This window comes from Eurypyga helias, unplaced genomic scaffold (assembly GCF_000690775.1).
Source record: "Eurypyga helias isolate BGI_N326 unplaced genomic scaffold, ASM69077v1 scaffold41900, whole genome shotgun sequence".
In the NCBI taxonomy this organism is placed as follows: Eukaryota; Metazoa; Chordata; class Aves; order Eurypygiformes; family Eurypygidae; genus Eurypyga; species Eurypyga helias.
The window spans coordinates 1-13,042 of NW_010224530.1; the positions used below are offsets into that span (position 1 = coordinate 1).

The 13,042-nt window shown below is 53.9% G+C and overlaps 1 protein-coding gene across 1 annotated transcript; it reads right to left on the reverse strand.

The window, feature by feature from the left end:
- Positions 1–3,003: 3,003 nt before the first annotated feature.
- On the reverse strand, positions 3,004–9,507 carry HEXA (hexosaminidase A (alpha polypeptide); the record flags this gene model as incomplete). The annotated part of the gene is made up of 13 exons (XM_010161858.1): positions 3,004–3,067; positions 3,577–3,681; positions 4,081–4,171; positions 4,512–4,692; positions 5,156–5,228; positions 5,569–5,655; positions 5,938–6,118; positions 7,161–7,293; positions 7,392–7,493; positions 8,302–8,412; positions 8,756–8,802; positions 8,960–9,025; positions 9,409–9,507. Coding segments are annotated over 13 exons (1,340 nt in total), but the record flags the coding sequence as incomplete, so codon positions are not given.
- Positions 9,508–13,042: the final 3,535 nt, after the last annotated feature.

The following is a 13,042-nucleotide window of genomic DNA, read 5'->3' on the forward strand; positions in this document are numbered from 1 at the left end:
AGGGGGGGGGGACAGGCAGGGTGAGGGCAGGGCACTGGGACGTGAGGGTGGAGAGGCCCTCGGCGAGCACAGCAGCACCCAGGAGGCAGAGCACCCTCCCCAGGGCCAGGCTCCCCCTCGGCCCCAGTCCCACCACCACCAGCAGCAACCTGTAGTGACAAAAGCACCCGACAAATGTACCAATTTACACCGTACTGGGGAAAAAAGACCCTTTTCAGCAGAGAAGGGGAACCTAACCCCCTTGGGGCCCGATGCGCTGCATCCGAGCTGTGATCTCCGAGCTGTCCTTCCCACAGCACGGCTGCAGGAAGAGCCAGGCGGCAGCGGCTACACAGAGGGAGCAGAGGTTGAAGCATGTCCTTCCCCAAACAACAACAGACACAACACCTCTGATCACCCCAAAACGCAAACAGAGGAGAAACGTAGATGCCCATCACCCCTTAAATCCGCATCCTGAGGTCCAAAGCGTTGGAGACACTGGCATGGACCAGGAGGTAAAGCTTCTGCTCTGCAAACACCCAAGGCGCTTGTGTGGTAGGGTGATGCTTCCCAAAGCCAACCCCAAAAGATGCCACAGGGACACTGGGTGGCGTCAGCGGGGACTCAGGTCAGAGCACGATGCCCTCACGGGGACAAGAAGCTCTTGCAAAGCTTCCGCGGATCAGTGTTTGCTCGTGGGGTGTCTGGGAGGGAGGAAGGAGCACAGGCTGCAGCAGCCCTTTGGAGCTCTTTAGGACCTGACAGCACATCAAACCCAGCACAAGGAAGCAGCTATTATTATTCAGGTCTTTGGGGTTACTCGATTTAAGAGAAATAAACATGCTGGGAAGGCCAGGCAGGCAGATCAGCAAGGCTGGCTCTGCTCAGCCCTAAACACACCACTAGGACAGCATTTATGACCAAAATGACAGAGAAAAGGGACACAGATTCCTCGTGGAGACTTGAAGGAAGCAGAGGAGCATCTTATCTGAGGAAGCTGGGCAGAGGAAGGGCACCCTTCCTATCCCACCCGCAGTAGGGGTAAAAAACTTCCCTTTCCCCCAAATCTGGCTCAACTTTCCTGCTTTGGGGTAGCTGGGCTTCCCAGTCTTCCTCCCCCCTTTAAGCTGCATCACTTGGGAGGAGCAATCATGGAATGGTTTGGGTTGGAAGGGACCTTAGAGATCATCTAGTTCCAACCCCCTGCCATGGGCAGGGACACCTTCCACTAGACCAGGTTGCTCAAAGCCTCATCCAGCCTGGCCTTGGACACTTCCAGGGATGGGGCATCCACAGCTTCTCTGGGCAACCTGTCCCAGTGCCTCACGACCCTCTCTGGGAAGAAATTCTTCCTGATATCCAATCTAACCCTCCCCACTTTCAATTTAAACCCGTTACCCCTTGTCCTGTCACTACAGGCCCTTGTAAAAAGTCCCCCCCAGCTTCCTTGTAGCCCCTTCAGGTACTGGAAAGCTGCAATGAGGTCTCCTCGGAGCCTCCTCTTCTCCAGGCTGAACAAGCCCAGTTCTCGCAGCCTTTCATCATAGCAGAGGGGCTCCAGCCCTGGGAGCATCTTCGTGGCCTCCTCTGGACTCGCTCCAAGTGGTCAATATCCTTCTGATATTGAGGGCTCCACAGCTGGACGCAGCACTCCAGGTGGGGTCTCACCAGAGCAGAGTACAGGGGCAGAATCCCCTCCCTCTACCTGCTGGCCACACTTCTCAGGATACAGCCCAGGATACGGTTGGCTTTCTGGGCTGCCAGCGCACACGGCCGGCTCATGTCCAGCTTTTCGTCTACCGTGTTTGGGCATCCTCTCACAGGAGGGTAAAGAGGCAAGACTTGACAATTTCTGAGTATTTTTAGCTAAAAGTCAATTCAATACTTTTAATTCGAAGTTCCACAGTAAGAGGTTGCCAGCCATAAGAGCGGATCTCACTCATGTAAGACAAAGACACACATACAACAGCCTCATCAGCCAGGATTTCTGCCCGCTTTGAGCTGAAACGGTTTCCAGCACAGCAACCCCAACCATCAAAGAACTACAACTGCCCCAGCTCCGCGGGACAGCAGCACCACCAGTCTCTCCTCCAAGGAAAACACTATCCAAACCAAACCTCTTGGATGCAGATCTGAAGCTGGGCTCCCCATCCCAAGGACAAGAGGAGGAAGAAGGATGGATCAGTTGGCCAAATCCTGAGCAGAGGTACCAGCTGACTAAAGAAGCTGAGCAGCGACTCCGTAACATCCACGCGCTGCTCTGTGGGCTTACAAGGTCTCCTTGGAGAAGCTTCAGGGTGTCTTCCTGACCTCCAGGGTCTTTTTCAACCTACAAGATTCTACGGTTCTTCTCAGACGCAGCCAGAGGAGATGGCAGCAGACAGGGTTTCGGGCAGCAAAGACGAAGATGGGTTGCAGAGAAGCCTCCTGCCTGGACGGGGGCAGGGGCAGGGAGAGGAGAGACAGAGACAAGGACGGGAACCAACACCACGTGAGCACTGGTACACACACCACAGAAGCAAGACCAAGGTGGGGTGTTGCCTGTCCTGGTACAGGTAGTACTTTGTCCAGGGGCGAATGGTGGTCAAGGGGAAAAACTGGGTGAGCCCCCGCCTTCTCGCTGCAGGGACAGCGTGCTGTAGCAGTAGGGACCAAACAGAGTTTATCCAGTCGAGCAGGCACCCAAGCTCCGGAGCCACTGGGACGAGGCACAGCCCAGATGCTCCTCGCGGAGCAAGCCCTACCCATTCTCCTGCTAACAAGCCCCCTTGCACAGTCTCCCAAGCCCCAGCTGAGCATGAAAAGGCACCTTTTTCCTCTCTGGGGTCATTTATTTATAGATTTAAAGAAATAAAAATAGAAAAAGAGGCAAAGAGTGCACACTAAGGAAAATAAAAGTTCATGGCAACAAAGCAAGAGCAGAAGCTGTGGGTGGGAAGGGGTCCCTTTGCCAAGCCAACAGCTTTTGAGAGAGGGATCATTCCTCCTGTGTGCACAGTAACTGAGGGCAGTAGGACTCTCCCTTCAAAACCCGCCAAATTCGTTTTCACAGTATCCTACGTAGAGAGGCTGCGCCTGGACGCCGCGCCTGGGAAGAGAGCAGAGAGATGGCATGAGACAGAGGGCACAGGCAGAGCCCACAGTCAGGTCTGAGCGCTCAGAGGAGCGCAGGGTGGCCATCAGTGCCCCGTTTCAGCCGCGACAAGGCGGGAGAGGTTTTCATCCTGCGCTTATAGACTTGTCTTTTTGTTCACGTGTGGGAGTACAGGGTAAGGGCAGGCTTCCTGGGGAAGCTGGTGCTGCAGGGGGGGGTGGCAATAGCTGACGAGTCCCCCCTTCCTTAGCACAAAGCCCTCTCCTCGGCAGAGCCACCAGCCCACGCTGGCAGCAGGGGCTCTCTTCCAGCACTGCACAAAGCAAGCTCTGCCCACACGCAGGCAGGAGAAAAAGCTTGGGACTTTCAATAAGAACAAGGGTCATTTTGCACCAGGGAAAGCCCGCTTCACCCTGCTGCCCTCCCCACGACCGAACCCCAGAGAGGGTGGCATTTGCGCCGTCCCTGCGAGCCAGCATCCGGCTGCAAGGAGGAAGGGTTACCCGAGAAGCTTGCAGCGGAAGTCGGCCAGCCGCGCGTAGGCATCTTTCAGGTCCCTGACGGTCGCGTTACTCCACAGTCTCTCTGCTACGGCCCCAGCTCTCGGCCTTGAGGAACAAGGGACAGAGGCAGTCAGGTCAGGGGGCAGTTTGAAAGCTTCTCACACAGAGCCCTGAGCTCCTCAACGCCTTCCTGACCAAGGCCCTTCAGAACACAAAGGCACGTGGGTTTGCAAGGGTAAGATCCGCTCCTAGACACACGTGGATCAGGAGTAGACCGGAGCGACAGGACAGAGACCAGCGTGGTTGTACAGGAGCATGTTACAGTCTTACAAACCCTCATTTAAACTTCAGCGAAGCTGTTGCTAGCACAGAGGTGCTGCCAGGGGACAGGGACGAGCACCACACGCAGACCAAACGTTTGGCACATGTCACTCAGCAGCGCAGGAAAGGGGCCTGAGCCCTGCCCCACACGACCCAAGCTAAACTCCCCACAGCTTCTCTTACCAGAGCCTGGGGGTGAGGTTAGTGACGTCCACATATTCACCCCACATGCACGCCTCTCCGCCGATCACCTGATCCTTCTGCTCGGGGCTGCCTGCCAGAGGACACAGCACTCAGGTGAGGGGGTGTTGTGAGATGAGGGGGTGACTTACTGCCCTGCCCTCAGAGGCCCCTGTAACAGCAGTGAGTGGCTCAGCTGCAGAGGTGATAACTCGCCCTTCTGGAAGCCCCCTGCTTCAAACCCTGGGCTGGGGGACAGCAGAGTTGTTTTCTGCCAGCAGCAAGGGAAGGGGACATAGCACAGCAAACAAGGACACGGTCATTCAAGCACCTTTACACCAGTTGCGAGAATGGATTGGCAAGTCAGCCAGCCCTAGCACTACCTCCAAGTGACAAGTCAGCTGTCTCATGGGAAGAGGATACAAGAAACACACCTTGGAACTTCAAGGGCTCCACTTGGTAGGCTGCCATCCAGTCCTGCCCGTAGGAGATGCGGTTGAGGTACCAGGGGGCAGAGAGCAGAGCCCGGTAGCCAGCCTTGGTGACATTCGCCATCTCCTCCATGTATGGCGTGGAGCTCTCCTTCCACACGTGGATGATGGTGTCTGGCCTCACCTGAAGAGCACACATCAACACCCGTACACACGATCAGTGCGGCAACAAGAGCACCACCTCCCCTTGCAAGCAAAGTACCCTGACCCACCCACAGCTCTGAACACCCCCAAAGGGAAACTGAGGCAGACTTTGGCTTGACTTCTGAGCCACTCCCCATATGGTTTGCAGAGGCAACAGAAGGAGGGATGAGCCCATTTGCAGAGTGTCCTGGGTAGGGTTAAAACCTGCCTCTTGCACGTGTACATACAAGAACCTGGAGGGAAGAGACTGCTGACAGTAGGGTGACAAAGCCACCACGAGAGCTGGCAGCACCCTCTCAAGATCAATCCCCATCCCGTACCACGGTACACCCTGCGAGCCCCAGCATGGCACCCCCAGAGCACGCCAGTGTGTCGGGCCGGGGTGCTGGCACTGTTCATCCCCCCCAGAGGCAACTGTGTTAGGCAAAGCAGGCAGCTCTCACCTTCACACCATTGTCAAACACCTCCTGCCATACGATATAACCTTTGCCAAGGGAAGAGATGATGTCCAGAAGCCTGGAGTGGAAAGAGTTTTGGGTCATCTCAACCACCCTCCCCTCTTTGCTGCTTGCATACAGCCAAAGCAGCAGCACCAATATTCCCAACACCCCCAGTGGGACGTGAAGGTACTTCTGAAGGAGAAGGGAGAAAGCACAGTCCCTTACAGGGCTTCTTTCTCCCCAGACCCAGGCTTTTTTGTGGCAAATCTTCCAGTAAAGGGAAATTGAGATAGGGTCAGGGAGACATGCCTGAATGGGCATGCTCCTGAAAAGGAGATGTGTGTCCACAAGACAGCAGAAGACATTTGTGCTGGTCACACACTGCAGCTGCAGGCCCAGGATGCAACCATCCTTACCTCTGGATGTAGAATGACTCTAGTTTTTTGTAATCTTCACCAAAGCCCATCTTCTTCATGAAGGCACGAATTTTTGGATTGGATTTCCTGTGTACCGAAGAGAAGAAAATAAAAGCACTGCAACCTGAGCTCTGGAGGAAGGCCAGGACGTGGCCAAGTGCTTCCCACATCGGTCCAAGGCTAGTCCTGGTATTCCAAGAGCTGTGCCTGCACTGGTAGCTTTTCACAACCAGCACCACCGTGAGCAGAGAAACCCCAGACACCAAGACACCAAAGATCTGCAGATGCTCATGACCAAAAAGCAACGGACTGAGACTCCAGTCTCAGGTACATCCCCCCAAGCCCCATCTAAACTGATCTCACACTCACCAGCACGTGAAGTCCACCTCATCGCCGCCGAGGTGAAGAAAGAAGTCTGGGAATACAACACTGACCTCTTGAAATAAACTGGTCACAAACTGATAGGTGCTGTTAAGGATGGGGTTGATGGGCCCGTAGGTCCCAGAAGGATCCTTGCCCAAATAGCAGGGAGTCAGGAGACCCGGAGCACCTGCGTCGTAACAAACACAGGACAGTGAGGAAGGGGCTAAACATGGCCATATCACCCCACACAACCCCCTGGAGCCTCCTCAGCACAGCCCAGGGCCTGCCAGGAGACAGAAGACCCAGGCATGGTGCACAAGGCATAAGCACAGCAGCAGAAAAATGACTTCTGGCTCAGGAAGCCCAACCTGATGGGGAGGGTCTGTGTTCTGCACTCATCCTGTGCTCCCCGACACACATCCACTGCTGCCCCAGACACACTCCCAGGTGAGATCAGCAGGGCTCAAGCCTTTTAGGCTGGACACCCCTTTTCCCCTCTGCAACAACTACTATGAGGATGGGATGCAGATACACCAAATCCTTGCAGGATGCTAGTTTCCACCCTTCCCAGGTTTTCCCTTGATATCTCTCACCGTGAGCCCCACTGTTTTTTCTGGGGGATGTCTACAGGAAACCACACACAGAGCTGCTGGGGAAAGATAATGCTGGTGCAGTCCCCAGCACCCTCTCCCGGCTCCATGCACCTGCTGCAGACAGGGACACGGGGACAGCCAGAGTTTTGGCTGTGACCCCACGCACAGGGTGCACTCCAGCATGGGTCATGGCATTTGGAGGCAGGGGACACAAGGTAACATTTTCCTGGAGCTTCTTGCATTTCCAAACATAGAAGAGGAGGCATTTGGGAGTCGCTGGAGCAGAGAGCAGCATGCCAGGACTGGGGCACTGCTGAGCAGAGCAAGGAAGCCTGGTGAGGTGTACCCCCAGTTAAACCCATGATCCTTGCAATACCCACTCTGTTCTGACAGAGCAGATATTCACCCAGCTCAGAACCAAGAAGAGATGGAAACGTTTTCCCTTTGGATTTTATTCCAGAAATTCGACCGTTGGGTCCTACTTCCCCAGGCAATGGTTTGCTCCTCCTCAAGGCCAGCCCATGATACATGGCTGCCCGCACTCAGATTTTGAGATCCAGGTTCCAGATCCCCTTCCTCTCCCGGGTGCAACCACAACTCTCCTCACAGCAGCAGCAGGCAGGGTCTGCTCCTCACCTGGACCCCAGGAGAGGGTGTGCCCAGGAGTATCGAACTCGGCGATGACTCTGATGCCACGCAGCCGGGCATACTCGATCACTGTCTGCACGTCCCTGGCCGTGTACACGTGGGTCATGGCATTGAAGGCTCCCTGGGGGAACACGGGATATCTCAGTGCGTTGCTCGGGTGCCAAGGGAGGGATCTGCTTGCTCCAGGCTAGGCGCTACACAGTGATCGGGTTACGTTACCTGTTTGCTGAGCTCTGGGAAGGTCACGCTCTCATAGGGGAAAGATGGGTCATCCACAATGTGCCAGTGAAACACGTTGAACTTGTTGTAGGCCATGACGTCCTGGGAAGGAACAGGAACAAAGGTGAACATGCCCTGTCCCTTCTGAAATGTCACTCAGCTTGCCACAGAAAGGGGACAAGGTCCTTGTGCTGCAAAAGGACAAGGCAGAGTCCCTAAACGCTCCCCAGGATCCAAGAGGGATTCAAACACCCCTCTTCAAACATACCAGCACCATTAAGAGCTGCAGAGGCCCAGTAGTACTTCTGCTCACAGTAAAATCCCTGTTCTCCCTATAACTGAGCCAATGGTGGAAACCTGGAAGTTTAATTCTGCTTGGGAGGAACACAGAACCACTACCCACCTTTGTCTAAGGCGGCTGGGAAGAGTTCAGTGTCTTCCCTTGCCTCAGAAACAACCCAGCCTCGGAAAGCGATCTGGATTGCAGGAATCCAAGATAGCTCAGGGTTTTCCTCCTTATCCTATTTACCAAGGGAGCTGAAAAATCACCCAAATGAGGCAGCTGTGAGTTGCACCAAGAGCAAACACAGCCATAGGCACTTGAAGGACCTATAGCATAGAAGCGTTTTTCCATGATGCACATCTATATATTAAGAATTAAGGTCACACTGCCATCCCAACCCAGTCTGCTGCTTCTTCTAAGGACATGCAAGCTGCTTCTGTTCAAAAAGCCTAGGTTTGACAAACTCTTCCTTGATGAGACGTAGATGCAGAGGCCTACACATCAGACAGCTCCTAGAATCTTTGGAAAGACACAAAAAGCCGTCCAGGCCACTCAAGGAGGCCTCATTTGTCACAAAGCAAGGCACACCCTGCTACACCACCTCATCTCCCACCACAGACACTCTACCAGAGTTTCCAGGATGGCTCTCAGAGGCAGGTAGTGACGAGAGGTATCCAGCAACAGTCCCCGGTGAGGGAAGCGGGGAAAGTCCACAATTTCTGTCTTGTTGATGTAGTACTGCACACAGAGAACACGAGGAAGAAGTGAACAGGGCTTTAGGAGAAACAGCCATTAGCAGGAGACAATCAGGATCACCTTTGGCCCCAGGGCTGGCAGGACAAGGAGGGGTACCCTCACTGCCCAGAGTCCAAGCTAACCCGAAAGAGCTGCAATGCTTTACCAGCTCAGAAGGGAGGGATCTGGCTGGATTAATGCATCATTACTGGGCCATTGGCAAGGCTGTGCTGCACTGCTGGTACCCCTCCCTCATGCCGAGAATCCTGCAACCCTCAGCCTGTCCCCATGGAGGCTGGAGTATTATGGAGAGCTGATGCCCCCAGGAGATGAGGCCAGGACTCACCGTGCCGTTCTCATCTCTCCCAACAAGCTGGCTGAATGTTTCCAGGCCTGCAGGAAAACCACACACAGTCCCTTTCTCAGCACAGATTGCCCCAGAGGAACATCTCAATTAATAAATAAGTCTATGGAAAGAGAGAGGCACAGAGACATCCCCATAGGCCTGAGGCAGGGAGAGTGGGAATGCCCCACAGAAAGCACACCTCACCTCTGAGAGCTCCCCAGACAGCATCTGCAGAGAGCAGCAAGGAGCCTTCCAAGACAGAGAGCTTATCTGAAACACAGCATCAGAGAGGTCAGTGCTGGCATTAGGTCCCACATTCCAGCACACACTGCCACAGGCCACAACAGCCTCAGCTACAGGGCTGCAGCAGCAGCAGGCAGAAGTTTTGATACAGGACTGCACCCTGGAATCCCAGAAACCCATTTCTGGATTTATTTATTTGTTTGTTTCTTTTAAACCTCTTTCACTGCTTTATCAGCATCCTCAGCGAAGTCGCTCCCCCCCTGCCCCAGTTTCTCAATAATACGGTGAGGATTGCTGCCTCCCTCAAACTGGGGATAAGTACTGCCCAGTGCTATTTCCAACTGACAGGCACAGAAATAGCCATACTCCCGCTCCAGTCACTCCCGCTTTTTCCCAACCTTGATACTTACAGCTCTCCTTAGAGTCCAAGCTGGGAAACCCATCGCAGCCTGGTGTGGCAACAAAGACAAGGAGCTGAGTGCACGGTGTCCCCCAGGGCGGCTCATTCTCTGCAAAGGACACAGACCACAGACATCAACTCCATCCTGGCTCTTTCCCCTGCTTCCAGTCCACAGCCGTCCTCCCGGCCCAGCTAGGGATAGAGGAGCAGGAGTATGTGGACTTCTAACACACGTGACAGAAACAGGTACCGCCTCCTTCACCCCAGAGCAGGCACAGGGGTGTTCTGCAGGGGCTTCTTTCAACAGAGGCAACCAGGAACACACGAGCTGATCCCAACCATCAGCACGGAGAAGGTCTGCTGGTGAGGAAGCCTCCAGGGAAGGCTTCACAGTGGAAGCTTGAAGGAGCATACAGAAGAGGAGAGACATCAGAATACGGTCTAGCAGCAGTCCCCAAGGCTTCCCGGACACCAGCCTCTGCTCTAAGCAACAGCCACAACTACTCAAATCTTCTCCAGGGGGTGAACAGCTTCCTGTTTCCAAACTCTCCAAGCACTGGGAAAAAAGCATGAATCCAAGAGCTCTGCTGCCCTACCCACTCTTCTGAGAAAGGGCAAAGAAATGCTGTAAAAAAGGGGGGAGGAGATTGAATCCAAGTATACTGCAGAGTTGGGCTGAGTTAGAGGCCTCCCTAGGTCTCCCCAGCACAGAAAGGCTCCCGACCAACTTCACCTTCTGCACAGCAGGTCCCAAGAGCAGCAGCTGGAAAAATAAAACCAGTCACATTCAGACCCAAGCCGGAGCTCTGGCCATGCCTCCCTATCTGCAAGAGCACCTCCAAGGATGCACAGGCCTGAGTCCTCACTGGAACCGCTCCCCCAGCTCCAAAGGGAGCCTTCGCTGAGATACACGGGTCTGCGCACAGCAGTCTCTGGCCAGAAGAGCAGGTTAGCAGGGTGAGACCCTGCTAATCACAGCCAAGGCCCATGTCTACACCCCCACTGCATTCCCAGGAATAGCCAGTGCTCAGCGTGGTCACTAAAATACAGAAAGCTTGGCTTTGGGTGAGCCTGGTCAGAAGGTGGGCACCAAGAAGACTTCAGAGACATGGTGGCACTGCCAGTGTTTGGGTGAAATGCAGAGAGCCCATGCCCCAGTGCTCGCAGGAGCCAGACCCCCCAAATTTCTGAATGAAGGACTGCGGCAAAACCTCCGCAGAGAGCAGGAAAACAGCTTGAAGATAGCCCTCTGTTTTGAGCTTTCCTCTTGGTTACAGACGAGTCGGTAGCCAAGGCAACCTCGCAGATGTGCGAGCTGGCACACCAGCAGAGTAAAACCCGCTCCCTCTGCTCCGCAAGACGGCAGGGACAGCCACTCCCAAGCCTGGGGACATGGGAAATATTCTGCTGAGAAGCCTTGACAGAATTGGTCCTACCACCACAGGCCACAATTAAACTCGCCCAAGGAGACACTGCCAAACCCGATCACGGCTTCCTAGGCCAAGGAGCAGGCAGGCACCACCACTATCACACCGAGAAGGCAATGCAGATGGGCGTAGCAGGGATCAGTGACCCAGCAACCACAAAGGCTGAAGTTCATGGTTCAAAAGAACAACATGAGTTAACAACATGTCAAGTTAATTACAGTCAGGGACTGGAAGACAAGGACGCTAATGCAATGACTGCACCAGATTAGCAGCAGGAAGACATCAGGGATGGAGGGTCCTGGCTTTATTTCCATGCAGGGTCCTAGGTCTCTCCCAGACTGGTTTTGGAGCTGTACAGCGTGAGGCCAAGAGACAAGGGAAGAGCAGCAAGGGAAATCCCAATTAGAGATAAGGAAAAAACCAAATGATTCACCTTGAGGGTGGTCTAACACTTCAGCAAGGGCTCAGTTCTCCATCTTTGGACATACCTATTGTGGCTGGACACAGCCCTGAGAAACTTGACCCAATAAGCTCCAGCTCCAGGTCTAGCCCTATTTTGAGCAGAGGCTTGACCAAAGACCCCCATGTGTCCCTTCCTAACTTTAATTAGTCTGTGCTTTCATGCTTGAAGTCCAGGACGAATGCAGAATTTTGACATAATCTTGCTTGCTTGTTAAACTGACACAGCAGCTTTCTGACACAAACAGAAAATAGGTTTCTGCCGTTTATTTTCTCTATTAATAGAAACTATTTCCTTCCATCCAGGGTTTCCATTGCCTGTTCTTACTAACCACCCATGTAGGAAATAAAAAAAAAAAAAAGAGGCAAAGCCACCTTAAATTAATCATGTTGCTCTGAGAATCATGCAGCAGGGCATAGGGAAAGCAATGAACATGAGCTCAGTCTCGTGATCACATGAAGTTGCTCCCCATGACGTCATGATCATATTGCCCCTCTGGAAGGGACAGGAAAATACGAACAATTTTATCAGCTGGTTTTAGTTCCTAGCGGTAAAAAAAGAACAAGAGGAACCTTCTCAGGTCCCAAATACAAATTTACTTCTATTGCTATTTACAAGAGCTCAAGAAATAAAATAAGCCAAATGGTTCTTCTCAGCATATGCCTTTGCCAAAGCACAATGCGCTCGAGACGGAGCAGAGCAGCTTCCAATACCGTTACCCTTCTCTGCTTTGATCATCAGCAGCAGAGTCCACACTGACATTTAAAACACTCGGAGTCAGTTACTAGTTCGTTCTGATGAATGAAGCATTTCACATTCCCCAGATATAGCGCTTCAGGCCGACAGACCCACGCAGGCACTGAGCATCCGTACGTGCCGGCTCCCCAGCCTGCGTCTGCCTCTGCCTCTGCAAATGCAGCCAGAGAATTCCCCGCATTTCATCCCAGACATGCAACAGGTGCTACCGTGAAGAAATCCAGACACAAGAAACCTTTACAACCTGTCCCAAATCAAGCCCAGGCTCTCAAAGCTTTTGCCTTTCCTCATCTTACCCTACAATGAATCAAGGAGCCCTCCGTGCCTGGAAAGCCCCTCTGCCGCAGGACACCTAGCCGCTCAACCTTGGCAGAGAGAGCCCCAGTGCACGTAGGTGGAAGAAACGTGCATGAAGCAACAGGAGCCCTTCCTCGAGGCAAAGCCTCACTCACACTGGACACCAAGAGCTGCTAGAAGAGCAACTTGGAAGAGCCAAGACTTGCGAAAAGCACAGGAGCCGGAGTGATCGCCGAGCCAGCAGCAGCTCTACCTGCAGTCACAAGAAAAGAAGCAGAACAAAGCGCTGGAGCGCTGAAACGTGACCTGGAGGAAATAAAAAACGAGATAGCGCAAACTCATGATACCAAGAGCCTGACTCCTTGGAAGGAACGCAAGACAACTAGTGCTCGCTGTGCCCAGCGGGATGAGACTTTATTTCAAAACGTGCCGCCGGCACTGCCCTCCACACACACCCACCCCCCCAGGCCCCCAGCCGCCACCCCCGCCAGCACAGCAGGGCATGGCTGCCCCTCCCCGCCAGCCCCTCGGGAGCTGAGGGAATAAGGGGGTGAAACAGCAGACTGCCAACCACCCCCGTGGGCAGACCCCCAAATGAGCGAGGCCTTGGCCTTGTGGGGTTTTTTAACGAATAAAGCCGCGTGGGAAAGGGCCAGGCGCCCTTCCATCCGCCCCTCGTCCCCGTGCGGAGGCCGCAGAGCCCC